This window comes from Phyllostomus discolor, chromosome 5 (genome assembly GCF_004126475.2).
Source record: "Phyllostomus discolor isolate MPI-MPIP mPhyDis1 chromosome 5, mPhyDis1.pri.v3, whole genome shotgun sequence".
NCBI lineage: Eukaryota > Metazoa > Chordata > Mammalia > Chiroptera > Phyllostomidae > Phyllostomus > Phyllostomus discolor.
The window spans coordinates 2,862,988-2,890,465 of record NC_040907.2 but is presented as its reverse complement, the minus strand read 5'-3'; the positions used below and the strand labels follow the sequence as shown (position 1 = coordinate 2,890,465).

The window sequence follows — 27,478 nt, the reverse complement described above, 5'->3', positions numbered from 1 at the left end:
GCTCGTTTCACACCCCAGCCTCGCTCCCGGGGGCTTTGGCCTCCATCTTCACCTTGAACAACCCAGGGCTGTGGCTTCCTTCCCACTCCGCACGCACGTCGCCGCTGAGAGTGCGTTTGGCGCCCAGAGAACGCCGAGCCGCCCCACCCCCACGGGTCTGGGGCCAGCGTGCAGGGGCGTTTTGGAAGACGGCGCGGGGCAGTAGGAGAGGGGTGGGACCGCGTGAGGGAGAAGCCGGCCTGCACGGAGTTTTCTGGAGGAGTCGGACCGGGTCAACGGGGGAGTGGCCCTTCCCCGAGTGCGGGGCAGGTTTCTTTTACGCCGCTTCCGAAGGGCGGTTAGCGCGCAGGGCCTGAGTCCCGTGCGTGCGGGGAGGCGAAGGTCCCTGAGCAAGTGAGCGGGATGGCGGGCTCGCTGCGCGCCGCTCTGGGGACCCTGCCCCTTCCGCCCTGGGAGTCGGGGTCCGGCGCATCCCAGGCGGGGTGGGCGGGCGGCGGCGGGCCCTGCCCGGTGCCCGCGGGCGGCGTTTCCCAGCCTCCCACTGGGTCTGCTGGCCGAAGACCCAGCTGCCCGTTTGCCCGTCGTGTCCCCGGGCGCGCGGGCACCTCGACGGCTCCCCCTGCTGGAGCGCTCCGTCCCGACCCTGCACCCGGCGGCCCAGGACTAGTCCCCCAACTTGTTCTCTGCTGTTAACTAGTCGCGCTGCCGGAACGATGGGATGGGGTTGCCACAGCAACCAGACTGGACGTCACAATCCGGGCATGTGTGCCGCCCCCCCATCGTGCAGCCGTGCCGCGGGCGCTGCCATCGCCACCCTCGGCCGGCTGCAGACTCGGGCTGCGGGGCGCGAGGGGCGGAGCGGCCCGGGCTTTTCGGGAGCCGAGCGAAGGAGGCCTAGGAGAAGGGGTCGAGACGGGGGGGTGGAGGTTTGGGGGTGTGGGGGGGCAGGCGGCCGCCATCTTCTTGCCGAGGCCGCCTCGCCCGCCGTGCGCACCAGTCCGGCAGCGCACGGGTTAAGGCTGGCACCGCGCCCGGCGGGAGGGGGGGCGCCCACCTCCCCTCCCCCCCACGCCGGGCATGCGGGGCCCGCTGGGCACCGAGGAGGAGCTGCCGCGGCTGTTCGCGGACGAGATGGAGAACGAGGACGAGATGTCAGGTGAGCGGGGCGCCGGCCGCAACTGGGGCCGGGGAAGCCAGGGGCTCGCAGACCGGCGAGGCCCCGGGGCTGGGTTGCGCGGGCGGGGCCGGCCGCGTCCTGGTGGGGGTGCCCAGGCTCCGGTCTGCTGCGCTCCCGCCCTGCTGGCGCCGCGCGGCCAAGGGCGCGGGGCTGGGCGAGCGCCGGGGCACGGTGCGCAGGCGGCCAAGGGCGGGTGCGATTCTGGGCCACCGGGGCTGGGCGCGGGCGGAGGGTCGGCGGGGAGAGGGGTCGGGAGGGGTCTGTGCTGAGCACCCAGGGCAGGGAGGGGGCGCGGCACCGCCGGGGTCAGCCCGCGTGCCCTTGAAGGGGGCGGGAACGGTGCTTGGCTCCCGGAGCGGCTCATCCCTCGTTCTCGCCCTGTGCGCCTCTGGCCTTCCCGGGGCTGGCCAGTCTCAGCCTCAGGGCGGGCTGGGTGCGGCCAGGAATGGGGCTCAGACAGCGGTGCTCCAGGACCTTGTGAGCACCCTGGGTGGAGCGGCTTCCTTCAGGGCCCTCATGGGCCCCGGGACGGGGTGTGCGGGTTCCAACTCCCACTCCCCTTCCCCGGCTGCAGGGTGATCGCTGCTCCCGAGCACTCTGCCGGAGCGTCGTCCTGGTGTGCCTTGCCCTGGCCACTGGGCCACCGTCTTTCGGGTGCTCACTGGGCAGCGGCGGTCCTGCCCACCCGCCCTGCCCTGCCCTGCCCTGGCTCTGGGCCTGCCCCCCGGGCCGCCCTGCCCTTGCCACCCCTCCCAGAATTGGGCATAAACATGGCTGGTACGTCAGGGGCAGCCTTGCGTGACTGCTCTTTAGTTAACTGCTCACCATTTGTTTGGGACAGTTCCCCTCCTGGCACAGCTGGGGGGGCCTCCCCCTGCCAACCAGCCCCCCTCTCCCCCTGCTGGGGCGCTCTCAGACTTCTTAGCATCCAGCTCCTGGCTCCCAAGGGACCTGTGGGAGGCCCAGGGGCTCTCCCTGGGGCAGCGGCGTGCCGCCGGCCGCGGGAGTGCCTTTCCCCGGGGACAGAATGCTCCACACACAGGTCCCCAACTCCTGCGTGTGGGAGGGGAGCAGAGGGGACCCCGCTGGCAGCGCTGCTGGGCTGCTCTGTGTCTTCCCACTGAGGGATTCCCATCGGCGGCCACGCCCACCGGGGGCCTCCTGCCTCCCCACCTGTTTGCTCGGGTCCCTGTGGGGGGAGCCTGGCCTCATCGCCCCACTGTGCAGACAGTCTGGCCAACTTTGCAGAGCCCTGCCGGGCTCAGAGCAGCGGGGTGTGGTGGCCTGCAGGGGCGGGGTCGCTGGGACAGTTGATGTTGCGTGCTGGGTCCGGGGACACAGGCCCCTTTCTTGGAGGAGCACAGAGGCCCCGCACGGGCTGGACACCTTGACCGCTTCCGACCCCGGAGGCGGGCTCCTCGGCCAGCCCTGGGTGGCGGTGCTCGGTGGGGCTCTGGGCGTGGCCCTTTGTGGCGCGGATGGGGTCAGTGGACAGCTGAACCCGCCTGACCAGGCTGCTTCCTGGGACGTCATTGGCCCCTGGCGGGGCTTCCTGTCCCTCGTCCTGAAGACTCTGCCCCTCCCTGGCTGTGTCGGGGAGCCCAGCATGGGGAGCGGAGGAGCCCCGGGGGTGCCCTCAGGCTGGCGGACACCCACCGGCTCTGTCTGGGCCAGAGCCGACAGGGTTCAGAGTCGCCTGCCCACCCGAGGGTCCCCTCTCTCTCCTGCGGGTGCCCACGGCTCCAGGGGTGGGGGAGGTGGTCCCCAGAGGCCCTGGGGACACGCCCACAGCCCTCAGAAGAGAGGCCCTGCGTCAGCCCCTGCGGCCTGGGGACCGCAGCCCCACCGCTGGCGAAACCCCACTCGCTGCATCCCCAGCGTGTCCTGGGCCTCCCCAAGCTCTCAGTGTCTCTCCGTGTCCCTGGTTCGAGCCACTGGCCCTTCCTGCTGGTCCACGCCAGAGCCTCCTAACAAGGCCACCCTCCGTGCAGCAGCCAGGGTCACTGCTGTGACGCACAGGGGACCCCGGAGCACACGGCTTGTCCCACCCCCCTCTCCCCTCAGGCCCGGTTCGCGTGCGGCAGCCACCCCGGGCTCCTTGCTGCTGCGGGGCCCCCAGCTCCGTCCTGCCCCAGCCCGGCTGTGACCCCTTCCTGACCTGCGCCCCGCTGCCTCTTCCCGGCATTCCAGTCCCCCTCAGCCTCCCCACCCCAGGGCCCCCTAGCCCTCCCAGCTCCGGCGGGGCCCCACCCCGTGCCTCCCAGACCCGTGTTCACGCTGTCTTTTCTTGGTTGCGCCTTCTGGCCCCTGGACCTTCATTGCCAGCTGCCTTCGGGGTCGTGGGGCCGCCCCTGGAGTGGGGCTCCGTGGGGCTCCCTGGGGCACCCGCTCTGCCTGGAGCCTGGCACCATGGGTGCACACGCAGGAGATGGTTGCGGCCTCAGGGTGTGAGGGCCAGGACTCCCAGGTCACGCCTGGCCCACGGACACTACGGTAGCCTCACCCAGGCCTTGGTCTCTCCCGAGGTGACCCCAGCTGACCCCCTTGCCCTCCCTTCCAGTGGCTCGGCCTGAGCCCGTGGCCAGGACCAGCATGGACTTGGGGCCATCGGGTTGCAAAACCCCTCAGTTTGCAGCAGGAGGCGCTAGTGAGTTGGGGGGCCATCATGCTGGCTGTGACTCTGCAGCATTTGGATTTGCCCCTTGTCAAACCCACGTGCTTGACCCCGGCCCGCCGTCCACCTCCCCCTGAGCAGAACCCTGGTTTCCCACGCCCGGCTTTGCCCTGTGGCCTCAGGGCAGGCGGGCGAGCCTGCCTCTGGGGGTGGGAGGCCGGTGGCTGGGACACTGCTCAGGGCCCAGGGCCCAGAGCCTGGCAGCCGCCAGACCCCCCGGGGTTCAGGGGGCGAGCAGAGTGAGCGCCAGGAGTCAGATGGATCTGCTGCTCCGCCGCCTGATTGGGGGCGGGCTGCCCCGCCCCGTGCCTCAGTGTCCCCGCTGTGGAATGGGGACACAGACCAGCTACCTCACAGAGGGTTATTGTGAGGGCTGGTGAGACTGCGCCCTTGGAACCCTTAGGTCACAGTGCCCAGCACACAGTAGGTGTCCCATGAACTGGGACTGTTACAATTAGCACCGTCCGAGGGGGCAGCTGACCTGCCTTTCCCTGAGGAAATGCTTCTGAGACTCATACCCCCGCCCAGTAAGCTGGGGGGCGGGGGGCCTGGGCTAGAGGAGGCCTGGGGTGGGGGGCCCTCGGTGGGGCTGGAGGGAGGACGGGGGGGCTTGGCGCCTGGGCCTTGTCCTCCACAGCTCCCTGCCTGGCTGACCCAGCCCTTCCCACACTCAGCCAGAGGGCGGGGTGGGGAGTCGGCTGGGGGTGATGGGGGGCGTTCCCAGAGCTGGGGAGTCCAGCAAGCCTCTCCTCTGGCTGGGCAGCGTGACCACTCTGGCCACAGAGAACCCTGCATGTCCTGAGTCCCCCAGGCCCACTGGACTGGACCCAGCTGGGAGACCCCCTCAGGCTTCCTGGAGCTGGGGGGCCGGGGTGGGGGTGGGGCGTAAGATACCCACGATTCCCAGGGTCATGGCTTCTCCGCTTTCCCCTCCCCTCACCGGGGAAATGTGGGTTTGTGGGGTGTCCCAGCGAGACTGCTGGTGTTAACACTCTCCGCTGTGGGGGCAGGGGGTGGTGGTGGTGCAGAGACCGGCACCGTTGGCCCAGTGGCTTGTGGGAAATCCACCTTAGTCTCAGCTGATTGGACACTAAGCCCCATCTGTCATCTCCCCGGTTCATTCGATCTCCACCCGGGGGTCCCCCCCTCCCAGCCAAACATCTGCCCGTGTGGACGTAACACCAACCGAGGGCCTATCTGCCCCCCAGCCACTCACGCACCCCGCTTCCTGTCCACCCCACTTCCTGTCCGTCCACCCGCCGCCCGGTCGGCTGTGCGTCCCACCGGCTCCAACCGCCCGCTTGTGTGCACCGCGCCCGCTCCGCCCCGTCCCCCCACGCATGCACGCACATGGCACAGACGTCTGGTCCCGAGCGTCCTCCCCGAGCCGGGCACTCACACGACCTGTGGCGCCTCAGCTCTGGGGGCTTCTGCAGGTGAAACTCCTAGGACTCTCTCCCTTCTCTCTTCGGTCCCGTCCTTATTCACCTGTTCCCGTCCCTTCCGCTCACCCTGTCCCCACGTCCAGCCCGCCGCTCTGTCTCCAGACCCGCCAGTCTGTCTGCCCTGAGTCGCTGGCCGTCCCTCTCTCCCCTCTTTTGTCCCCGAATCTCCCTGGCCTTCCTGGTGCCACCTCCTGTCTCCCCCCTCCCTGCCTCTCCTCCCTCCCCCTCCCTGCCCGCCCTGGGTCCCCCACCCCCACCAGCATCCCACCTCCCCCAGCCTCTTAGGGGGACAGACTGGCCTCGCCCCCCACCCCACCCCCGCCCGCCTGCCCAGAGTGCTCCGGCCTGATGCTCTCTCTGATGAGACGCCGTGAGGTGATGTCTGGGTTTTGTTTAAATGTCATAAATAAATTATTAATCCTCTCCCGGGCGGGAGGACCGCCCCGCCCCTGTGATCAGCAGAGGGCCCGTGACGCGGCGGGGTGCTCCAAGGACTGGTGGGAGCCTCAGCCTTGGTCGGCCCTGGGGTGGCCCTGAGCACCCCTGGCCCGGCAGTGCCCAAACCGGGGCCCCTGCCGCCCGCCCAGCTGCTCCCCGCTGTCCTGACGGTGTCCGAGCCCCCCGGACGCTGCCTGCCACGGCTGGGCGCCTGTCGGGCCTCGCCCTGGCACTTGCACGCCCAGTGGCAAATCGTCCGTCCCCGTGTGGAGGGCAGTTGTCACCCAGTGTTAAGGATGAAGAAATGGGCGCGGCAGGGTGACCCTGCCGGGAAGGGGCTGTGGGTGGAAGTCGGCACCCCTTCCCCCCGTCCCTCCCTCCTTCTGGTCACCAGACGGCCTTGGGCCTGGCTTGGTGCCGGGCTGGGGTGGGGAGTGCAAGGAGCCCCTCTCCCCAGGCCCGGGGAGGGTGGTGGGTGCTCAGCTGGGTCCCCGTAGCTGGCCGATGGGCTGGCTTTCCTTGACCTTGGCCATGGAGCTCTTGCCCCGACCCCTGGCTTTGCCACCCCAAACCCTCGACCCCCCAGATCAGACAGGCTGGCTTTTCTCTCCACAATCCTGTGTTTGTCTTTGCAGAGCTCCCTGGGGTGGGTGGGGGGTGCGTTTTTACCTCTGGGCAGGCGCTGCTGCTGCTGCCCTCCCCCTGGGAGGGGGAGAGGGGTGAGCATGGGACCCGTGGACTAGCTCCGATGCCCCCTGAGGGACCCCGAGTCTGGGGGGAGGCGGCCTGAGTCACCTCAGTGTCCCCTGGGCCCAGCCCCAAGCTGGGCTCGTAGACCGTGCTGTTTAATTGCGTCCTGAGCAGAAGGGCTGGTCCAAACTCGGGGAGCTGCCTGGCCTGGGGCGAGGGGCCCACCGGGCTCTGTCACCGGCCAGCTGTGAAACTGAGATGTGGGCGAGGGAGGAGGAGATCCTGGGAGCCTCAGTTTCCCCATCTGCACACGGGGGCGGCAGCAGTGCCACCTCCCAGGTCGCCGTGCAATGAATATGAAGGCACATGGGTTCCGGCACAGGGGGACTGCGGAACCCCCACTGGTACGTGGTGGGTGGTGACCGTGGCCGCGGGGAAGGTCCCGCTCGGCTGGCTCCCCGGGGCTGCGGCCTGCCTGGCGGAGGGGGCCTCTGGGCTCAGCCCGGGCCTGCGCAGCGAGGTGGTGAGGGGCCGGGGGAGCTTGGGGAGAAGCAGGACCTCTCTGTGCCCTGGCGGACTCCTCCCCCAAGGGCCCCCCGCCTTTCCTCCGCCCCCGCCCCTGCCCCAGGCCTGCTCTGACCTGGGGGCCCAGCAGGTAGGAGGGGCGACAAGGCTGATGGGTCCTGATTATCACCTGGGGCCACCAGGAGCCAGCGGGACAAGGAGTCCTGAGGCCCCTTCTCCCTGGGACCCTCACTCTGGCTGCGCGGGACCCCCCTTGCTGCTGGCTGTGTGCCCCGAGGAGAGGCGCACGGCCTGGGCCCCCGAGGGGTGGCGGGCACGGGGAAGGGGTGCTTGGATGACTCCCCAGGCCTGGTTCCAGAGAGCTCGGGGCCCCTGCGGAGGAGGGTGGTAGGGCTGGAGCTGGAGCGAAGACAGGCTGAGTGGGAACTGTGGGTGTGGGGGAACAGGTCACGTCCTCAGGGACCCCAGAAGCTGTGAGGCCACAGGAAGAGCCTGTTGGGGATGGGGGTGAGCAGGGAGGGGATCCCATCCTTGTGCGCCAGCCCCGGAACGTTCTTGGAGGAGGAGGGGTTCCATCAGGCAAATGGGCCCGGGGTCTTCCGGAACGGAGAACGGGGCTGCCCGTGGCCCGAGGGCTTGGGGGCCTCATCCGCTGAGGCTTGTTCCGGGCGTGGGTCAGGGCTAGCGTGTGCCCCTCCCCCTCAGGCAGGGCGGGTGCAGCCCACCGCACGTCTCGGGCTTCCTTCTAGAACCTCCTGCAGCCACCTGTGCATCTCTCTGTCTGTTCTGCTGCCCAGTCAGTGACCGGGTGCTGGGCTGGGGGACCGCCCTGCAGAGGGGACAAGAGTGTGGGGAGGTGGCAGGAGATGGAGGGAGAGGCCCCCTCCCGGTTGCATCAGCCCGAGCCTGTTACATAACTCGCCGGGCACCGCCTGGGCGCGGGGGCGGCTCTGCCCAGGCGGTCTCGGTCTCCCTGCAGCGGGGGGAGGCAGAGGCAGCGGGGGGAGCCGGCAGGGCGGACAGACCTGCTCCCAGCCTGGCTCCAGCCGGCCCCCTTATGGCCTCTGAGACCTCTCCACTCCAGGACCGCTCTGGGGGGTCCCTGGGCATGTTTTCAACTGGCTCCAAAAACCTCTGCCCCTCCCGCAGCAGGGTGCGGGGACAGGACAGGGTCATTCTCCAGCCTCAGCCTGTCCGAGTGAGGCCTGCCAGCCTCAGCCCAGCCTGAAGCCCGCCCCTCGCTGTCTGGCTCTGTGCCCCGTAGCCTGGCCCAAAGCCACAGCAGTGGTGCCTTCCACGTGGTCCTGTCCTCAGCAGTGCCCCCTCAGCCGGTCAGGACCACCACGCTGGCCCTACCACAGGGGCGGCCGGCACTCAGGCCGTGCTCAGGGCACCTCCCCTGGGGCAGTCCCCTATCCTGCCTGGAGTCTGCCTCTCTCCAGGGCTGTCTGCCTCTCTCCAGGGCTGTCTGCCCAGCAGGAGGGGGAGGGCTGGCACGGGGGCCCCGGGGGGCTGTACAAGACAGGGAGGGCACGTGTGTCCCGGTGGGGAGGCCACAGGTCCCTGGCCACCCTGGAGGTGGGCCCCAGTGCCAAGAGGTGCCCCGGCGGGGGTGCAGCACCACCTGCCCCTGGAAGGGGGTGGGATGTGTGGGAACCAGCCCCTGGGGCCTTGCGTGTGGGCGGGGCAGCCACTGGGCTGCTGGTCCCCAGCGCCCTCTGGCAGCACCCGTGGTGTGGCAGTGGGAGCCAGGAGACCCCCTCTGCCTTGGGGGTGGGGGTGGGGGCGTGGGGGGGTTGGGGGTGAAATGGGGGTGACCCATGGGAGGGCAAGCTGGGGGGCCTGGGTTGGGGTGTCCTGGGTGTGCACACTGCTGTCCCAGCGTTTGTGGTGTGTGCTCAGTGTGGTGACAACCACCAGCGGGGAAGGTTCCTGGGTGGGGGTGGGGCCCTGTATCCTTAATGTGGATTCCCCGCTCCTTGGCCGGGGGGCTCCGTTGGTTGGACCTTCATCCTGTAGACTGAAAGGTCAAGGGTTTGATCCCCAGTCGGGGACATACCCAGTTTGCGGGGTCAGCCCTCCATGGGGGCATGTACGGGAGGTGACCCGTCAAAGTGTCTCTCTCACACCAATGTTTCTCTCTTTTCCTCTTTCCCTCTAAAAGCCATGATGAAAAAAAATGCCCTCTGTGAGGATAAAAAAATACATAGAAATAAACTTGATCCCCCCCGCTCCCGGTCGCCCTGGCCCTTCTGGTCCTCCTCGGGGTCTCCGGGCAGCAGTCCTCAGGCTGAGTGAGACTCTTGGCTGTGCCCCCCGCCCTGGCTGCTCTCTTCTCTGTCCCCTGGTGCACGCGGGGCAGGGAGGGGACCGGGTGGGCAAGCCGGCCTCAGCGCCTGGGGCTTCTGGCTGGCAGGGGCCACGGCTCTCTTGTGGGCCCTTTTGTGGATTCTTCGAAGGTTCTGCTTTGCTTCTGGAAGCTTCCTTTGCCCTGGGGCAGACAGACGCATCTCTACTTTGGGCGGTTTGTTTTTGCGGCATCTTCTGCTGCATTTGCTTCCAAAATGATCCTCCTTACTCTCCTGGCTGGCCCCAGTCTGGTTCCCAGGAGCTCAGGGCTTGCTGCTGCATGGGTGTGGCTGGGGGTGTGCAGCTGTGTGTGTGATTATAGAGGTATGTAGCTGTGTGGGTGTGACTGTGGAGGTGTGTAGCTGTGTGGGGTGTGACTGTGGGTGTGACACTGTGGGTGTGACTGGGGGTGTGACGCTGTGGGTATGACGGGGTGTGCAGCTGTGGGTGTGACTGTGGAGGTGTGTAGCTGTGTGGGTGTCACTGTGGGTGTGACACTGTGGGTGTGACTGTGTAGGTGTGTAGCTGTGTGGGTGTGACTGGGGGTGTGTAGCTGTGTGGGTGTGACTGGGGGTGTGTAGCTGTGGGTGTGACTGGGAGTGTGTAGCTGTGGAGGTGTCACTGTGGAGGTGTGTAACTGTGTGGGTGTGACTGTGGAGGTGTGTAGCTGTGGGTGTGGCTGTGGAGGTGTGTAGCTGTGTGGGTGTCACTGTGGAGGTGTGTAGCTGTGGGTGTGGCTGTGGAGGTGTGTAGCTGTGGGTGTGGCTGTGGAGGTGTGTAGCTGTGTGGGTGTGACTGAGGAGGTGTGTAGCTGTGGGTGTGACTGTGGAGGTGTGTAGCTGTGGGTGTGGCTGTGGAGGTGTGTAGCTGTGGGTGTGACTGTGGAGGTGAGTAGCTGTGGGTGTGGCTGTGGAGGTGTGTAGCTGTGTGGGTGTCACTGTGGAGGTGTGTAGCTGTGTGGGTGTGACTGAGGGGTGTGTAGCTGTGTGGCCGTGTGGGTGTGGGTGTGTGTGGCGGGGAGCGGCAGCGTGGTCCTCAACCCCCATTAGGGGGTCCTGGCACCCTCCCAGCCGGCCTCTCCTCCAGACCCCAAGGCACTTGCAGCCCAGCTCTCTGTGGTCCTGGGGTGGGTGACCTGTGCACTCCTGTCCCTGGGCGGTGCCCAGCTGGAGGTGGCTCCGGGACCCCGGGGGGCTGCTTTCTCCTGGGGGAGCGCATCGACAGGGCTGTCCCGTAGCTGCTCACTCGGGCTCAGGAGGTCAAGACATTGTTTCAGAGCCCTGTCCGGCTGGAGGGCGGGTGGGGGCCTGGTGGTGACAGCGTGGCGTTCTGCTGACTGGGGAAGGAGGCACAGGTCCCCAGGTGGGGGGGTGAGATGGCCCCCCAGGGCTGGGCCTCCGCTCCCTGGGGCCGGGGGCCGGGAGGGGCTGGGTGAGGGGCCTGTCTGGGGGTCCTCGGGGGGCCGGGGGCCGGGGAGGGGTGGCTGGTGGCTGCGACCTTGCAGGGCTGGTGGCAGAGGAACTGGCCGGGTCCCCAGGTCCTGCCTCCCGCTCCGCGTCCCTGGGGGTCTCCTGGAGGGACGTGTGGAGCAACCCCTCCCCTCCTGGCTCTTCCAGAAGAAGAAGATGGCGGCCTCGAGGGCTTTGAGGACTTCTTCCCGGAGGAGCCCGTGAGCCTTCCCAAGAAGAAGAAGCCCAAGAAGCTCAAGGAGAACCGGTCCAAAGGGAAGCGGAAGAAGAAGGAGGTGCGTGGTCTGGGCGGGGCGTGCCGAGGCCTCCTGGCGCTGCGGGGCCTGCAGGGCCAGCTCTGAGCTCCGGCCTCCGGGCCCAGACGGGGGCTTCCTGCCTCTGTGCTGTCCCGTGGGGGTGGGGCCAGTGCTTCTCGCCTGGACTGTCCCCCACTGAGGGAGACCCCGCGGACCTCGGGGCCCTGAATTTTCTGTTCCATCATCTGATAACACCTCCCCCGGGCCCTGCAGGTCCGTCCCTGTGGGCAGAGGATGGAGGGGGGCCCTGGGGGGCAGGGCCTGTTTCCTGGTCGAGGCCACGGCCGCCCTCACCCCCAGGCTCCACGTGTGTTGGGCTGGCGGTGGGATCCAGGGCCCAGGGGCCGCGGGGCAAGGGCAGGGGCCTCCTGCACCCGTCTCCCAGCGCCTCCCAGCAGCTTCTTGTAGGGACCGGGCAGGGGCTAGGTTAGGACAGCAGGTGCCTCGGGTCCTGTCCTTGGTCTCAGGGCTTCAGGCTGGGGCTCCCCAGTTCCCACACGCACACGAGGGACTACCAGGGCTGCCGGGTGCCCGTGGGCACCCCTGCCCCTCTCCCAGCCCCAGGCAGGGCACAGGGTGCCTGTGGGTCTGGGAAGGAGGCTGGGGGAGGGCGGTGTCTGGCATCTGGAGGGGTCTGCAGCGCAGAGGGAGGGCAGCGCACGCCCCCTGACCCCAGCGTCACTCAGCTGTCCCCCCACATCTTCTGGACACACCTGAGCAACGTGTGTCTCCCCGGCTCCGGTCCGTCTGTCCGTCTGTGTCTCCTCCACTGTCAGCCTCAGCTGGGCCCCTGTCCTGTTTATGTCTTGCGGTCCCTCCCGTCTCCCTGGCTCTCTTCTCGCTCCTTTCCATCTCTCCCTTCTCCTCACTCCCCCCCCCACCCCCCCCCACCGCAACCGCCTCATTCTTTCCCCGCTCCCTCCCCTCTCTTCCTCGCACTCGCTCCTTCCTCCGTCTCCTGAGACGCGGGTCAGGGTCTCAGAAGGGCAGCCTGGCGCTCTGCAGATGGCCCGGCAGTACCAGACAGGCCCCCAAGGCCACCCTTGGGCCATTGCCGTCCCCTCCCTGCATTGCCGAGAGCGGGGCTTGGCCAGCTGGCTGATCTTAGAGGGTCTGGAGCACGCTGAGGCCAGAGGGCGGGATCCCCTAGTCCTGTGCCCACCCCCCACCACACGGGGGGATTGCAGCCTTTGCGGCTCTCCAGTTAGGCGGCCCCAGGGCGGGCGGCGGCCGGCGGGCAGGGGCGGTCGGGCCAGCAGCCGTCCTGTTTTTCTGTGTGTGCGTGCTCGCGGGGCGGGACGGAGACCGGCAGCGAGTCTCGGATTCCGATTTACATAAAATAGCCGGACTGTGGCCAGAACCTGAGCATATGTAGATGAAGCTCCCTGTCAGGCCCAGCGCAGGAGGGAGAAATGATTTCAACCTGTACTGCAGCGGTTACCATGGCAACCAATTATTCAGTGCTAAATTATAACTGTTTATAACAGTCGTGAATGGGAAGGCTCATATCCGATTCTTTCTTTTTCCCTCTCCGTCTTGAAGGACCCCAGATCGAGAATGACCAACTCTCCGAGTCCTTCCTTTTGAGTGTAAATGTCTCATTTTTCGAGACGTGGCGTGTGCTGAGCACTGGGCGTGGAGGGGAGGGAGAGGGAGGAGGGGGCGGCCTGGATCCAGAAACATCTGCAGAGCTGGGGAAGAGGGAGGGCGGGCGGGGACGGCTCACCGGGGTCCCCCGGCCTGCTCTGGGGGCATGCTGTCCTCTGTGGGCCTGGGGCTCGGGGCTGGGACCCCCCCGCCTGCCCCCGGCTGCGCGCACGCACCACCTGGGCATACTGATGAAGGCAGCTTTGCAGACGGATTCTGCGGGGACTCCAAGTCCAGGAAGATTCTTTTCCACCAAGGGCATCCCCGTCCCCATGCCCCAGGCTGCCGCAGCCCGGAGGAGAGCGCCAAGGTCAAAGCCCCAACTGTCGCCCTGCGTTCAAAGCCCAGGGCTGAGGCTGGCTCAGGGCCTTATGGGTCTGTGCCTGCTGCTTCCCCCCTGAACGTGGCCTGGCCCGTAGCCCCTCTCGGTCAGTGTCAATGTACGGCACTAACCCTGGTTCTCCGTCACACTCCTCCTCTTGCCACCGGCGGAGGCTGTGTCCCCGTGGGTCCTGCTGATGGGCCACTGTAGACGTGCTGTGGCTGCAGATGTTGTCCCAGGGGGAAGCCAACCTCCAAAGGCGGTCCTGCACCCCCACCCTCCACCAGCCCCCGGGTGTGGGCAGGAGGGCTTGGATGAGGCTCTGGTGCTGGGGTGGGTGGGCCAGGGGGTGTGCACGAGGCTGAGGGGGATGGCAGGGTGCAGAGAGGGTGGGGGGGAGGGCAGGCAGGAGTGGGGGGCGGAGCTAGGGCAGCAGAGCCCTCTCTTGTAAAGGGCTTCCCCCAGCATGGTGAGGGCCGAGGGGGCTGTCGGCCCCTTCCCCGAAGCTAGGGGTCCTGCCGAAGCTCCAGCTCCTCCCTCCCTCCAGGAGGCCTGTGCCCTCCGGCTCCCCCGGGTGGCCCTGGGGTGAACACTGGGCCAGCCCTCCCAGCAGTGCCTGGTGCAGGGCTCTTCTGCCCGGCCTGCTCCTCCCTCCCTCCCTCCCTCCCCCCTCTCCCTCTGGCTCCACACTGGAGTTGTGCTGGCCACTCCTGGTCTCTCCTGCACTTGGGATGTGGCAGTGCCTGCTTCCTGGCACATGCTGGGGTCCACTGCCCCCGAGGCGTGGCCACGGCAGCCCCTCTGTTGGCATCTGCACCGCAACTGGTGCCTAGCTGCCGGCACGCTCGGGTCTGCGGAGACCGGGCGCGAGGCTGGTGGTGTCCCCCAGTTGGTCACCCCGCTGCGTCTTCGGCTTTCAAGCAGAGGTGGGGTCGTCGTCGTGGGTCAGTGTGTAAGGTCTCCCCTTACATGATCTAACCACCCCGTGCGCGTCCCCATTTCCGGCAGGGAGGCTGAGGCCAGGACGCGGCAGTGACTGGCCCAGACCCAGGCTAGCGAGGGTCGGAGCTCTGAGGCCTTCTCTGCCATGCAGCCCCCACCGGGAGCCCCAGGGCCCCCGAGGGTCCTTCTTTCTCATCCCTGGTCTGGTCGGTGGGGTCTGTCCAGGGGCAGCTGAAGGCCAGGCCTGACAGCCGGCCTCCTAGGTGTCCCACTGCTGCTGTCCGTGGTGCTGAAGCGCGTGGCTTCCTCCTCCTCCTCCCATCCTTACCTTTGCTGGGGTGAGGGCGGAGGAGAGCCTGTCTCTCAGGCCTCTCGAAGGGTGGTCTCTCCAAGCTGGCCAGTCTCTGCACCCTCAGGGGACATGGTGGTCCCTGTCATACCCCCACCTCCCCACAGGACCGAGGCTGAGCTGGGAGCCATGGCCACCAGCCGGGGGAGCGGGAGCCGCCCTGCCCCAGGCAGCCGTGGGGACCTGCACTGCCCCTGGGGCCTGGCATGGCCAGTCGGCGTGTGGGACACACCGGGACTCAGGAGAGGGGTGGAGGCCAGCTGGCGGCCTGCCGGCCGGCTCGCTGACTCAGCGCTGGAGGGGCACCGGAGTTCTGGGAGCAGGGAGCGCAGAGCTGGGAGACAGCGGAGCTGAGCAAGGGTGGGGAGCCTGCAGGCTGGCCCCTTCCCAGCTGTGTCTCTGGTGGAGGGACTAGCTGGGTCCTTACAGTGTGGCCGCAAAGGGCAGGCACTGGGCCGGGCCCTCCTGGGGTTCTCCTGAGGACCCCACTCCCCTGGGCGCCCTCCTTCTCTTCCCTTCTCCCACCTGCTCCCTTTCCTTCTCCCTCCTCCCTCCCCTCCTCCTTCTCCCCCTCTGTTTCTTCCCTTCTCCCCCCCCCCACCCTGTCCTCACCCCTCCCTCCCCGCCTCCTCTTAGGCCTCTCTCCCCATTACTGTTTCTGAGCTCGCTTTTCATCTGGCTGGTGCTCCCCCATCTCCCTCACGCCTCTTTCTGCCCACCTAGACAATGGTAGACAGCCAGCAGGAAGCAGACAAGCCCGTGCTGGCAACCTGAGCGCCAGCGCCCACCTCCCTCCCCGCAGCCCCCGCCCCCGGGAGGGGCCAGGGAGGGCTCGCCTCTGCCTGGAAGGGCCAAGAGAGAGAACAGCGTTCTCCGAGGGGCAGGGGCAGGGGCAGGGCCTTCCGGCGGGGAGGCTCGGGGCTGGCACCTCTCTCATCTCCGTGTGAACGGGCTGTTTTATGCTCACGTGGAAGGGGAAACTAAGTCAAGGGAGCCAGCCCGAGGGGCTGCCTAGATGACCTTGTCCTGAACTGTGATGCTGTGGCCGGGGTGGGGGCGGGGGAAGGTGGGCCTGTGCACGGTGGATTCTGGAGAGCCCGCAGGCAGGGACCGCTGGGCTGCGGGCTGTACATCAGTTACAGGCAGCCCCGACCCCCGCCGCTCCGTGGGGGGCTCCCGTGGCCGAGAGGGGAAGGAGGCGCTTGGGGCTGGAGCCCTGGCGAGGCCAGTGGCCTTTCTGGCCCACTTTGCTCCTGGGCTCCTGGCGTCACGTCCTGTGCTTTGGGCTCTTGGGTCCGGGTGCCGTCCCACAAGATTTCCAAACCCCAAAGTCCCCTGAAGCCTGCTCTGACTGGAGCCGCGCCCAAGCCCCACCCCAGGGCGCCCCCTGCAGGCCGCACGGAGCTGGCCCAGTGGGGAAGCCTGGCTTGGTGCACTCCTACTCTGTGGGCGCCCCCCCCTGCCCTGCCCTGCCCCCGCCCCGCCCCGGTCCTTCAGGGTGAGGCCCTCTGGCTGGGCTTCGGGGCTGAGCTCTGAGTACCTGGGCGCCGAATGGCCTAGAAAGCACGGCCGACGGGCTGTGCCAGGAGCCCGCTCCCAGGTGGGCCCTCGGCCCAGCACCCCGGGCTCCCTGCGGGCCCCTGGCGCCCTCACCGCGCCCTGGTCTTGCAGGGGAGCCACGACGAGCTGTCGGACAATGAGGAGGACCTGGACGAGAAGTCGGAGAGCGAGGGCAGCGACTACTCCCCGAACAAAAAGAGGAAGAAGAAACTCAAGGACAAGAAGGAGAAGAAGGCCAAGCGGAAAAGGAAGGGCGAGGAGGAGGACGCCAACGATGACGGATGCCTCAAGGTGACCCGGGTGGCGGGGGCGCGGTCTCCCAGGGCAACCCGCGCGGAGGGCGGAGCCTCCTGCTGTCACTTCCCGCCTTCCTGCCCGGCAGCCCCGAGGGCCAGGACCTGAGCGTCTCTCCCAGGGCCCGCGGGTGCGCGTGTCTGTGCGTGTCTGTGCGTGTCTGTGCGTGTGCGCTCAGGGCAGGCTGGGTGCCGGCCGGTGAGAGAGACTTGCAGCCGCGAGCCTCAGACGCACATTTGAACACACGGCAGGCGGGCTCTGGGAGTTCGGGGCAGACGCCGTACAGCGGCCTCTCCGATCCTTGTCCGCAATCCCGCCCGCTGGCGCTCTCTTTCTGGGAGCGTGATGGCCTGGGCTCACGCGTGTCAGGGACCTCTCTCCTGGGGCAGTGTGGGGAAATGAATCAGCGAGTGGCGCCTTTGCCAGCAAGGAGCTGCGGGGCAGCTCCGCGCAGAGCAGAAGGGACGCCGTTGCTCAGCACAGGTCTGAGGGCCCGGTCAGGGAGGCGTCGTCCCCGTGACCCTGGGGAGGCTGCACCGTGGGGGCGCCTCCAGGGAGGGGAGGGGCAGAGGACCCTGAGTCAGCCCTGGCCACCCAGGACTGACTGGGCTCCCCGGCTGGCCCGGACTGAAGGGTACGTGCTCCGTAAATACGAGCGCAGTGGCCGGCGGGAGACGCAGAGATGGTGCCTGTCAGCGCCTGGCACTGGGGAGCCCCGGTGGGGCGGCGGTGCCGGCTCTCGGAGGGACTGCCTTCCCCCGCAGGCATGCTTCGAGCCGTCTGTGGCTGGCGCTGGCTGAGGGGCTGGCGGCTCTGAGCGACCGTGCGCTTGCCGGAGCGAGCCGGGTGATCCCGTGCCGGTCTATGTCCCGGTGGGAGCCGAGGCCTGGGAGCCCCCAGGAAGGGCTGTGTGGGGTGGGGGCAGGTCGTAGGCGAGGGAGGAGGTTCCGCCCCTGAAGTGTCACCCAGAACAGGGGGCCAGGAAGCTCTGGGCATGTAGGAGAATGGAAGTGGTGGCAGCTCAGGGCTTCTTGGCTACCCACGGCCCCAGCCAGCAGGAGGGACAGCAGGCCTGGGGCCTGGATGTTCCCACTGGAGACCCAGTGTCCCCTGGACTGGGCCAGGGCCCGGGGCCTGGGAATGGGGTGTGCTGATTGGCCGAGGGGGTTGGTGGGGGGGGCCCCCGGCAGGGCTGCCTGGAGCAAGCCGGGAACAGGCGCGTGGCCCGAGTACCGGTGCTGACTCCTTCCCTCCGGTGAGGCAGCGGCTGCTGTCCCCGTTTTACAGACAGGGAAACTGAGGCACAGAGAGGTGAAGCGGCTCACCTCACTGCCAATAGGTGGCAGAGCCAGGATCAGGACCGGCGTCTGTGTCGCTCCAGAGTTTACGGGCACGCCCGCCCAGCACCCAACCCCGCTCCTCCCCCGGGCGGCCCAGGGTGGCCCGGCCATCTGCCACCTGGGCGGGGCATCTCAGGGGCTCACTGTGTGCCCTCGGGAGGTCACCCACCCTTGGGCCTCGGCGCCCCATCTGGAAAGTGAAGCGGCAATGAGGGGCCCTCTTGGGGTTGTCCTGTGTCCCTGCCCTGGCCAGGGCACACCTTTCTGGCCCTGGAACCTGGCAGCAGCCTGTCCTTTTATGGGGCCCATGCATAGCAGTACCAGGGGCCGTCCTGGGGCGCCCCATTCCCACCACCATGCCTGAGGCCGCCCTGGGCCTGCTGCCTCCTAAAACCCACCTTCGGGCTGCTGTCCCACCCCAGAGCCCAGACCCCTGAAACACAGTCCTCCCAGAGGGCGAGTCCTGGTCCTCCTGCCCCGGGCACATGCGCGGTCCCCCTAAGTCCCTGCGTCAACCCCCCCAGGCACTTTGCCCTGCACTTCCCAGGAAGGGGCTGGGGACTGGCTGTTTTGGGGTGTCCTCAGTGGTGGCCGAGAACTGCTCTTGTTAAGTCACAGGCACGGTCCCCCTTCCCCCCGGGGACGGGGGTGCAGGTTAGAAGGACCCACCTCTGACTCCGCCCCCGGCCCCCATGTCCGCAGGAGCCCAAGTCCTCCGGGCAGCTCATGGCCGAGTGGGGCCTGGACGATGTGGACTACCTGTTCTCGGAGGCCGACTACCACACGCTGACCAACTACAAGGCCTTCAGCCAGTTCCTCAGGTGGGCCGGGGGCCGCCGGGGCTGGGCGTCCGTGGTGGGGGGGGTCAGAGGGGCAGAGCCGGCTCCTGGGTGGGGACGGTGGTCCCAGCCAGTCCCAGGGGGCCTTACTCGCTCATGCCCCCTCAGCTCTGGCGGACAGCAGCGCCCCCTGCCGGCCCCCTCTCTGGGCCCTCAGGTCTCACAGGTTCTAGAAACCCAACTAATTAGAAGATTGCCAGCCATGTAAACAAGGAGTCGGGCATTTGGGGGGTGGGCTGCCGTCTCCAGCTTTGCCTTCTCCCCTGTCCCCCTTTCTTCCCAGTTCTCCCGACCTGGAGCATGGTGCTGGTGCCACCAACCAGGGGTGGTAGAGGAGGGGTGGGTCCTGCTGGGGTCCTGGTGGGGGGTCTCACCCTCCTCCTGCCTCTCCCCCACCCCGCACAGGCCGCTCATTGCCAAGAAGAACCCGAAGATCCCCATGTCCAAGATGATGACCGTCCTGGGGGCCAAGTGGCGGGAGTTCAGTGCCAACAACCCCTTCAAGGGCAGCTCGGCGGCGGCGGCCGCGGCGGCGGTGGCCGCGGCTGTGGAGACGGTCACCATTGCCCCTCCGCTGGCTGTCAGCCCCCAGCAGCCACCCCAGCCCGTGCCCATCCGCAAGGCCAAGACCAAAGAGGGCAAGGGTAAGCTGCGGGTGGACAGGCGCCCTTCCGGGCCCCATGGCCTCGTACAGTGGGGAGGCTGGGGGCAGTCTCCGTCAGGGGCCCAGCGCCGTGGTTGGCCTTGGCCCACATGGACTTTCTCAGCTCTGTTGCGGTGGCATCGAAGCTCCTGTCCTGCCTGCCTTTAGGGGCTGGGGGAGAGGTGGGAGGCGGTGCTCGGGGCCTCCTTTGGGGGTTTTGCCCTGGCCCCTTCTGACTTGGGTGTGGAGGAAGGGAGCGGGGAAGCCCAGGCTGCTGAGAGGCACAGCCTCTGGAGTCAGAGGCTGGGCCACTCCCAGGGAGAGGCGGTCCGAGGTTAGCCCGTGACCCCTCCTGCCTGAGCAGCAGCAGGTCCTTGGGGTGATGGACGTGTGTGGGCGTGGTCAGTCAGCTTCTGGGGCATCCCGGAAGGAGGTCCCGGTACAAGTTGGACTCACGGGGTGTCTGGGTGGGGATATGGGGATGGCAGAGGCTCTTTGCTACGTGGAGTCACTGGGGAGGGCCCTCCCACCCCAGGTGGAGGGTGCCTGGCCCCATAGCTGGTGGCACAGCGGTCTTCCCAAGGCTGTCCATGGCGGGGTCCCTGGCAGCTCAGCCGGTCTGGGTGCCCAGACTGGGTTTTGATGGGGGACCGAGGGCGTTCCAAGACTCCCTGTTTCAGCCCCGAGGAGCCTTGCTTGCCGGTACGATGTGCCCCTTCTCCAGGTCCCTGCAAGGCCAGCGGGCATCGTGGGACAGGGCAGAGCCCGCTCCCCGCTTGCCCTCTTGCTGGCCTTTGTGCCGGGCCCCGCCCTGCTTTCTCATTTCCTCGTAGGCTCCAGCTGCTGAGCTATTGATTCTCTGGGCTGCCTGCTCAGAGCCGGAAAAATTGAAATAGATTTTCCTTGGATGTTACAGCTGGGCCCCCAGCCCCATCTCCCTGCAAGCAGTGCAGTTGGCGGAGGGCCTGGGGCGAGGCCACCTGCCTCCAGGCCCCCATCGCCCTGTTCAGCACATTGGGGGGTGCTGCTGGGGATCGGTACTCCCCAGGCGGCTAATTGTTCTGTGGGCATCTCCATAAAAACAGCCTCCACCCCGCTGGCCACTCAGGAACCAGCATTTGGCTAGGGGGTGGCAGCATTGCCTGGCTATGGGGGTCACCCAGACCTAGACAGCTTCCTGCCCCATTCCTCCAGGGCGCAGGTGAGGGTGCAGGTGTAGCCCACAGGTGGGTGGGCCCTCGGTGGTCCTGCTGGTGTGGCTCCATGGGGGCAGCTTCTTTCTGGGGAGAGGGGACAGGACAGGGCTGTCCCCCAGATGGGAGAGGGGCGTCCCAGGGCCGGGGGCGGAGCCTGGGCCCGGGTCACGCTCTGGCTCCGCCCCCGCGCCGTGCTGTGCGACTGTAAACGGGCATCGTCTCCCTGAGCCTGGGACCCCTGGAGAGGGCCACAGCCGGACGGCCCTTTCCTTGTCTCCTTGCCGCATGGCCGGGAGGGCTGAGTGAGCTGTGGCCACGGTTCCTCTGTGACTTCCAGGGCCCGGAGTGAGGAAGAAGATCAAAGGCTCCAAGGATGCCAGGAAGAAGGGCAAGGGGAAGAAGGTGGCGGGGCTCAAGTTCCGCTTCGGAGGGCTGGGCACCAAGAGGAAGAAAGGCTCCTCGGTGAGCACGGGCGCTGGTTGTGTCTGAGTGTGCACGAGCCTGGGCTTGTGTGCGTGAGCGTGTGTGTTTATGTCTGTCTGAGTGTGTGTGTGTGAGCACGTGTGTATGAGTGTGTGAGCACATGTGAGAGGGTGGACTGGAAGGTGAGGGTCAGTGTGGGGGGGGCGAGACAGCTCGCCCACACATACGAGGGTCCTTGGGAGTGCCTGAGACGTTTTGCATGTGTGTGCAAAGGTGGGGGTGACTGTGGAAAACAGGGCTGTCAGTCCTTTTCCTGAAGTGGCTGGGGGGCAGTCCTCCCCTGCCGCCCACTTCTGTCCCGTTCTACATGCAGCCCTGCTGGGCCTCGGTGCCCCCACCTGACCGGTGAGGGCTTCAGACTAGATCCTTCCTGGGGCCCCTGCACTTGGAGTGCACTTGGGGGCTCATTCCCAGCCCCACTACCCCCAGCTGCCACTGCCTGGATGATGGGGCCTGGGTTCCTAGGTCTGTAGGCGGCTGGACCCCAGCAAGGGCAAGCAGGCAGGGTCGGGCTGGCCCCCCCCCACCCTTCCAGGCCAACTCTATACCCGGCCACCCTAAGGGGGCCCATTGCTGGAGCGTTTTTTTTACTGCCTCTCTGTGGGGGGTCCCCATGGCCCTCCCTTCTCCCTGGGGGGCACTCACATCCCCCCCCACCCGCACAGAGCACTTGTTTCCCTCACCTCGCCCCATCCCTGTAGAGGGGCAGGAGTGGGAGCCATTTCTCTGTCCCTTCGTGGAGGCAAGGGACAAGTCTGGAGTGTAGCCGCCCCGGGGGGGAGCGTGAGCAGCAGCTGTGGCCCAGCCCGGGGCTGGCGGCGCGGCTCAGCTCGGCAAACATGTGTCGAGCACAGACTGATGTGCCAGCCTCTCTGCCTGGCCGCGGTGGCCCTGCTCCAGAAGGGGTGTGGGCGTGTACACTGGGAGAGAGCCAGCCACAGGCAGACGGGCCGGGCCGGGCCTGGCGCACAGGCTGTGTGCAACAGGTTCAGTTAAGGAGACGTCTGGGAAGGCTCCTTGGGGGAGGTGTCCTTCGGGGTTCCCCTTGAGGGGTGTGTAGGCGTTTGGCAGGGGGGAGGGCACGGCCTGGGGAGAGGCACGGAGGTGGGCGGTGTGGGGACCGAGGGCTGGAGAGCAGGGCTGCAGAAGGGCCACAGACGTCAGGCCGGGCCCTGGGGGCCTCTAGCTGCGTGCAGGCACCAGATGCACCACGGAGAACCGTGTGCCTCCAGAGCCCCCGTGGGGCCCTGCCCCGACCTCTGCCCGGGCCCGGGAAGCCTCCAGGGATGAGCCCCAGGGCAGGCTCCGGGCTCACGGGCCCTCCCCTGCCCCCGCAGAGCGAGGAGGACGAGCGGGAGGAGTCGGACTTTGACAGCGCCAGCATCCACAGCTCCTCCATGCGCTCCGAGTGCTCCGCAGCCCTGGGGAAGAAGAGCAAGCGGAGGCGCAAGAAGAAGAGGAGTAGGGTTTTCCTCTGTCTGCGGGGTCCCCAGGCCGCCTCGTGGGGGTGGGGGTGGGGTGTGCAGAGCCCCCTTTGGGAAACGGAGGGGGGTATCTTCTTGCCTCGGCCTCTTCCGGAAGAGGACGTTCCCTTGTGCTTCCTCAGCCACCCCGGCGTCTGTAGTCAGGAGGGGGTCCCGTCCCAGTGAGGCCAAATGCAGGGCCCAGGGTGGGAGCCACCCCAGGGCCTCTCACTGGCAGAGGGGGCACTGGAGAAGGGAGTGCCGCTTGACCTCGCCCGTCATCCAGCCTTCAGTCATCCACTTTTCTGCCCACCTGTCCTCCCACTGTCCTCCCTCCCTCCTGCCCGCCCTCTCATCCATGCACATCCATGCTACATCCATTTCCTTCCTTCCGACGTCTCTCCCACCCTTCTTCCCTTTCATCCATCTTCTGCCCATTCTTCACCCCTTTTCTTCCTCAACAATTACTCCCGGTATCATTCACCCTGTCTGTCCGCCCACCGTCCATTCACCCAGCATCTGTGAAGCACCTACTGCGTGCTGGCGCGGCCTGGGGTGGAGACCAGCTGGGCCCTGGGGCGGGGGACGAAGCCTGCATGGCTGCCCCTGTCCCCCTCTGCAGTTGATGATGGCGACGGCTACGAGACGGACCACCAGGACTACTGCGAGGTGTGCCAGCAGGGCGGCGAGATCATCCTGTGCGACACCTGTCCACGCGCCTACCACCTGGTCTGCCTGGACCCGGAGCTGGAGAAGGCCCCTGAGGGCAAGTGGAGCTGTCCCCACTGTGTAAGCCCTTGGCGGAAGGATACCCTGGGCAGGGCGCAGCCTGTGCCCGGCTCCCCGGTTCCCAGCGCCGGTCATCTCGGGGCAGCACGCGGGGAGGTGCTGAGTGGGAGGGAGGGAGGGAGGCTCACGCAGGTGGAGGGCGTTTCGGCCCAGGGTGCCTCCACCTGTGCTTCTCCCTCAAGGAGAAGGAGGGGATCCAGTGGGAACCGAAGGAGGACGACGAGGAGGAGGAGGAGGGGGGCTGCGAGGAGGAGGAGGACGACCACATGGAGTTCTGCCGGGTGTGCAAGGACGGCGGCGAGCTGCTCTGCTGCGACGCCTGCCCCTCCTCCTACCACCTGCACTGCCTCAACCCGCCGCTGCCCGAGATCCCAAACGGTGAATGGCTCTGCCCGCGCTGTACTGTGAGTGTTAACGCCCGCCCCGCGCGGAACGCCCCGCCCCGCCGGCCAGGCCCCGCCCCGCCGGCCAGGCCCCGCCCCACCACGCCGGGCTGTTCCCTGCTCCCTGTTAAAGCCCAGAGCGTAAAGGCCCTGCCTCCGTCGGCTCAGAGCACGCCCCCACACAAGCCACGCCCACAACGCCGGGCCAGACCACGCCCCCACCAGGACCAGCCCGCCCATCAAGGCTCTCACCCACCCACTCCAAGCCCCTCCACCGAGGCCACGCCCTCTCAGGCCCTGCCCCCTCCAGCCTCTAGCTTAAGCCGGAGCCCCGCCCACCGCAGGTCCTGCCCTCAGCCTCACGCAGACCAAGTCTGCTTCTCAACCTGCAAGAGTCTTGCAGTTTTCTCACCTGAAACCTGTTGTGAGAAGAGCCAGGTGGTGGGGATAATCCTGACCCTCACCACACACACCACGGCTTATCGTGCAGCCCTTTAAGGCTGACTGAGTTTCCGAGGCCCAGGCCTTCGGTGGTCCCCACTGTCCGGCGAGAAGGCTGAGGCTCAGGAAGGACAAGGGACTAGCCTAAAGCCACACAACCACAGAACTGTCCGCTCCGACCCCCCACTCAGGACCTGGCTCCCGCCCCAGGGCTGGGGGTGGGGAGAGGCTGCCAGGCCCCTGGGGCCTCAGTCTCTGCAGAGAGAGGAGAGCACCCCCTCACTGCTGCCCCCCAGTCACCAAGTGCCCCCCTTGCTCTGAGTCGTCCCCCAGGCCCACCCTTGGGTGCTGGGCTGTGCTGTGGCCCGCCCTCAGTTACCCGTGTGCATCTGGGCTTCTGTCTTGTGTGTGTGTTTGTGTGTTAGTGTGTGTGCGTGTGTGTGCGAGCATGCATGCAGACCCCCACGGCCCACCTCCCGTGCGCACGGCACAGGCGGGCTCCCTAGGACAGTCCGTGTTGTGCTTTCTGCCTCGGGGAGCTGGGTGGCCCCCCTGCCTGTTGTCCCAGGAGCCTCAGGGGGAGTCCCCGCAGCTAAGCCCTGAACTTGGGGACCCTCCTCTGTCCGCAGTGTCCCCCACTGAAGGGCAAAGTCCAGCGGATCCTACACTGGAGGTGGACGGAGCCTCCCGCCCCCTTCATGGTGGGGCTGCCAGGCCCCGACGTGGAGCCCAGCGCGCCCCCACCCAAGCCTCTGGAGGGCATCCCGGAGAGAGAGTTCTTTGTCAAGTGGGCCGGCCTCTCCTACTGGCACTGCTCCTGGGTGAAGGAGCTACAGGTGAGGCGCCTGGGCAGGTGCGGCTGCACTGAGGCTCAGCTCCCTGAGTGCTGGGGAGGGGGAGGCCGCAGGTGAGCTTGTCCTGCCTGGGAGCCTGCCTGGGACATGGGGCGCGTGGGTCAGGGGGACGACAAGGGGGCCACGGCTCATCTCCCTCCCTCTGGTGACTTCCGCCCCGGCCGGGCGCAGCTGGAGTTGTACCACACGGTCATGTACCGCAACTACCAAAGAAAGAACGACATGGACGAGCCACCGCCCTTCGACTACGGCTCCGGCGACGAGGACGGCAAGAGCGAGAAGAGGAAGAGCAAGGACCCTCTCTACGCCAAGATGGAGGAGCGCTTCTACCGCTACGGCATCAAGCCCGAGTGGATGATGATCCACCGCATCCTGAACCACAGGTGCGTGGCGTGGCCCCGAGCCTCCGGCACACACTGTACGCCCCTCCCCTCCGAAGAAGGAGCAGCACCGGGCCCGTACGTGTGCTGTGGGGGTGGGAGGAGGGGCCGAGGGCCCCCACTGTCAGTGGTTTGGCCACCTGGGGGGTGTCATTTGCATGTGGTGGGAGAACAGTTGTCATCTGCAAGTGTGACACACGTCACACTGGTGGTGGGAGAACAGTTCCAAAGTTAATCGTCACTTAACCGACAGCCTGAGAGACTGGCACGGACCACCGCGGGGCTGGGCGGTTGGGTGGCCTTGTGCCTCCGGGTCCCGCCAAGCTTAGTGCGTGGTCCCTGCAGGAGGGTCCCGGGGACCCAGGCGAGCCTGGCGTGCGGGGCACGTAGGCACTGGCCTCTTGTTTAAAACCGTTAACGCCACTCAGCGCTGTCGGCCCCAAGAGGTGGGCGCTTTGTTTCTGCCTGCGTTTGATGGATGCAAGAGCAGGCCCAGCAAGGTTAAGTCACTTGCCCAAAGCCACACAGCCAAGAGGCGGTGGGGCTGGGATTTGCACCCAGTGCTTTCTGGCTGCAGGACCTGCCTCCTCGGCCGCTAATGCAAACCCTAGCGCCTCTGTGACGGGTCTGCTGCGTCTGGCTTTGGTTTGGTGGACGGTGGGAGCTCAGGGGCCGGGGGGGACTGGCAGGGGCTGACAGGTGGGTGCACCGCGGGGCCCTGGGTGCCTGCTGCAGGCCTGGGGCCTGGTGCTTTTCACCCTCGTCTTGACTCACGGGCTCTGCGCTGGGCGGACTTGGGCTGCAGACCGCAGGCGTCCTGAGAGGCAGCAGCAGCGGCAGCAGCAGACTTGAAGAACCTGGGCCAGCTGCTCAAGTTCCGGTGGTCCTGGCTCCCCATTGTCTGCGCTCTGTGCCTCTGTGTGTCTGTCATGTAAAATGGGGTAACGAGAGTGCCCCGCCCTGCCCGCCATGGCCACAGGGCTGCTTTGAGGGCCGAGGGAGCTTGCCACTGAGGGCAGGAGAATTTGCAAAAGCCGCCCACCCTTCCCAGCCCTCCCTGAAAATGACCCTTAAAAATGAACTCAGGTCCTCTGGGAAATCAAGCCCATCATTGGACTGACCCCATTGGACCGTCAAGCAGTTTATTTTATTGTCTTTTTTGCAAAGATTTCATTTTTATTTATTTTTAGAGAGAGGGGAAGGCTGGGAGAAAGAGGGAGAGAGAAACATCAACATGTGGTTGCCTCTCCCATGCCCCCTACTGGGGACCTGGCCCACAACCCAGGCAGGGGCCCTGCCTGGGAATTGAACCGGCAACCCTTTGGTTTGAAGTCAACCCACTGAACCACACCAGCCAGGGCTAGTTTAATAAAAACATAAATGGTGGGTTTTCTCGCTGCCTCCAAAGCAGGGCACGTGAATTTCCTCTCAGTTTTTTTACCTGAACAAGGTGTGAGTGACAACCCATGGTTTATTGAGGAAAATGCATCCATTTCTAGTGTCTGGGGCTTGGTCTTTCTCTTGATGGACCCCAGGCTGCCACTGCCATTTGGGGGCCCCCCAGCTACCTGCTCCTGGGCAACTATGTTGCTGATCAGCTCAGGTTGGGTGGAGGCTCCGAGGCCCGCCCGGGGTCCACAATCACACTGACACGTGCCTGTGTTCCCTGTGCCTCGGGCTTGGCCCTCAGGCCCCTGTGTCCTGGGCGGGGCGGGGGTCTTCGGAAGATGGTGCCCCACACCCCACCTGTAGGAACTGCATCCTCATCTACTTGGTGCAGCTGGGCCTCGCGCTGGGATGGGCACTGCTCCAGGTCTTTGACTTTTTCCAAATGTATATTTAAAAGGTTTTATTTATTTATTTTTTAGAGAGGAGAAGGGAGGGAGAAAGAGAGGGAGAGAAACATCAGGAATGGTTTCCTCTCTCGTGGCCCCCTACTGGGCACCTGGCCCGCAACCCAAGCACGTGCCCTGACTGGGAATTGAACCAGCGACCCTTTGGGTTGCAGGCTGGCACTCAGTCCACTGAGCCACACCAGTCAGGGCAAGGTCTTTGACTTTTTGAAGTTAGAAAGCAAATGCTTCTGGTCAGGGGAGAGAACTTCGGGTTTCTGTGTCCAGACCAATGACCCATGCGCTTCGTGGCCGCGGCAGAGGATGGGAAGGACACCGGCTCTTTGCCCCTCTGGTTACGGTGGCTCCTCGGCCTCCCCCGCCCTCCCTGTCACTGGCCTTGTGGCCTGGGCTGGGGAGTGCCTCTCGCAAGGCGCGCTTCCCGGGCTCTCCCTGCGGCCGTGGCCACCGCAAGTGTCCCACCCTCGTCCGTCACCTGCCCGCTGTGTTGCAGCTTCGACAAGAAGGGTGACGTGCACTACCTGATCAAGTGGAAGGACCTGCCCTACGACCAGTGCACCTGGGAGATCGACGACATTGACATCCCCTACTACGACGGCCTGAAGCAGGCCTACTGGGGCCACAGGTGGGCCTCGGG

At 66.8% G+C, this 27,478-nt stretch overlaps 1 protein-coding gene across 3 annotated transcripts in view; it reads left to right on the top strand.

Annotated features, from left to right (window-relative positions):
- Positions 1 to 955: 955 nt before the first annotated feature.
- Positions 956 to 27,478, top strand: part of CHD5 (chromodomain helicase DNA binding protein 5) — a 51,111-nt gene continuing 24,588 nt past the window's right edge. For 2 of the 3 annotated variants that reach the window (XM_036025223.1, XM_028511537.2), the window contains exons 1-12: positions 956 to 1,156; positions 10,915 to 11,042; positions 15,995 to 16,174; positions 18,220 to 18,338; positions 18,762 to 19,000; positions 20,533 to 20,657; positions 22,016 to 22,139; positions 22,764 to 22,930; positions 23,113 to 23,334; positions 24,384 to 24,590; positions 24,780 to 24,991; positions 27,335 to 27,466. In XM_036025223.1, the coding sequence (XP_035881116.1) occupies positions 1,078 to 1,156; positions 10,915 to 11,042; positions 15,995 to 16,174; positions 18,220 to 18,338; positions 18,762 to 19,000; positions 20,533 to 20,657; positions 22,016 to 22,139; positions 22,764 to 22,930; positions 23,113 to 23,334; positions 24,384 to 24,590; positions 24,780 to 24,991; positions 27,335 to 27,466 (1,934 nt within the window). In that variant the 5' untranslated portion in view covers positions 956 to 1,077. Of the gene's footprint in view, positions 1,157 to 10,914; positions 11,043 to 15,994; positions 16,175 to 18,219; positions 18,339 to 18,761; positions 19,001 to 20,532; positions 20,658 to 22,015; positions 22,140 to 22,763; positions 22,931 to 23,112; positions 23,335 to 24,383; positions 24,591 to 24,779; positions 24,992 to 27,334; positions 27,467 to 27,478 lie in introns of those variants that run through there. The other variant, XM_036025224.1, reaches the window with a different exon arrangement.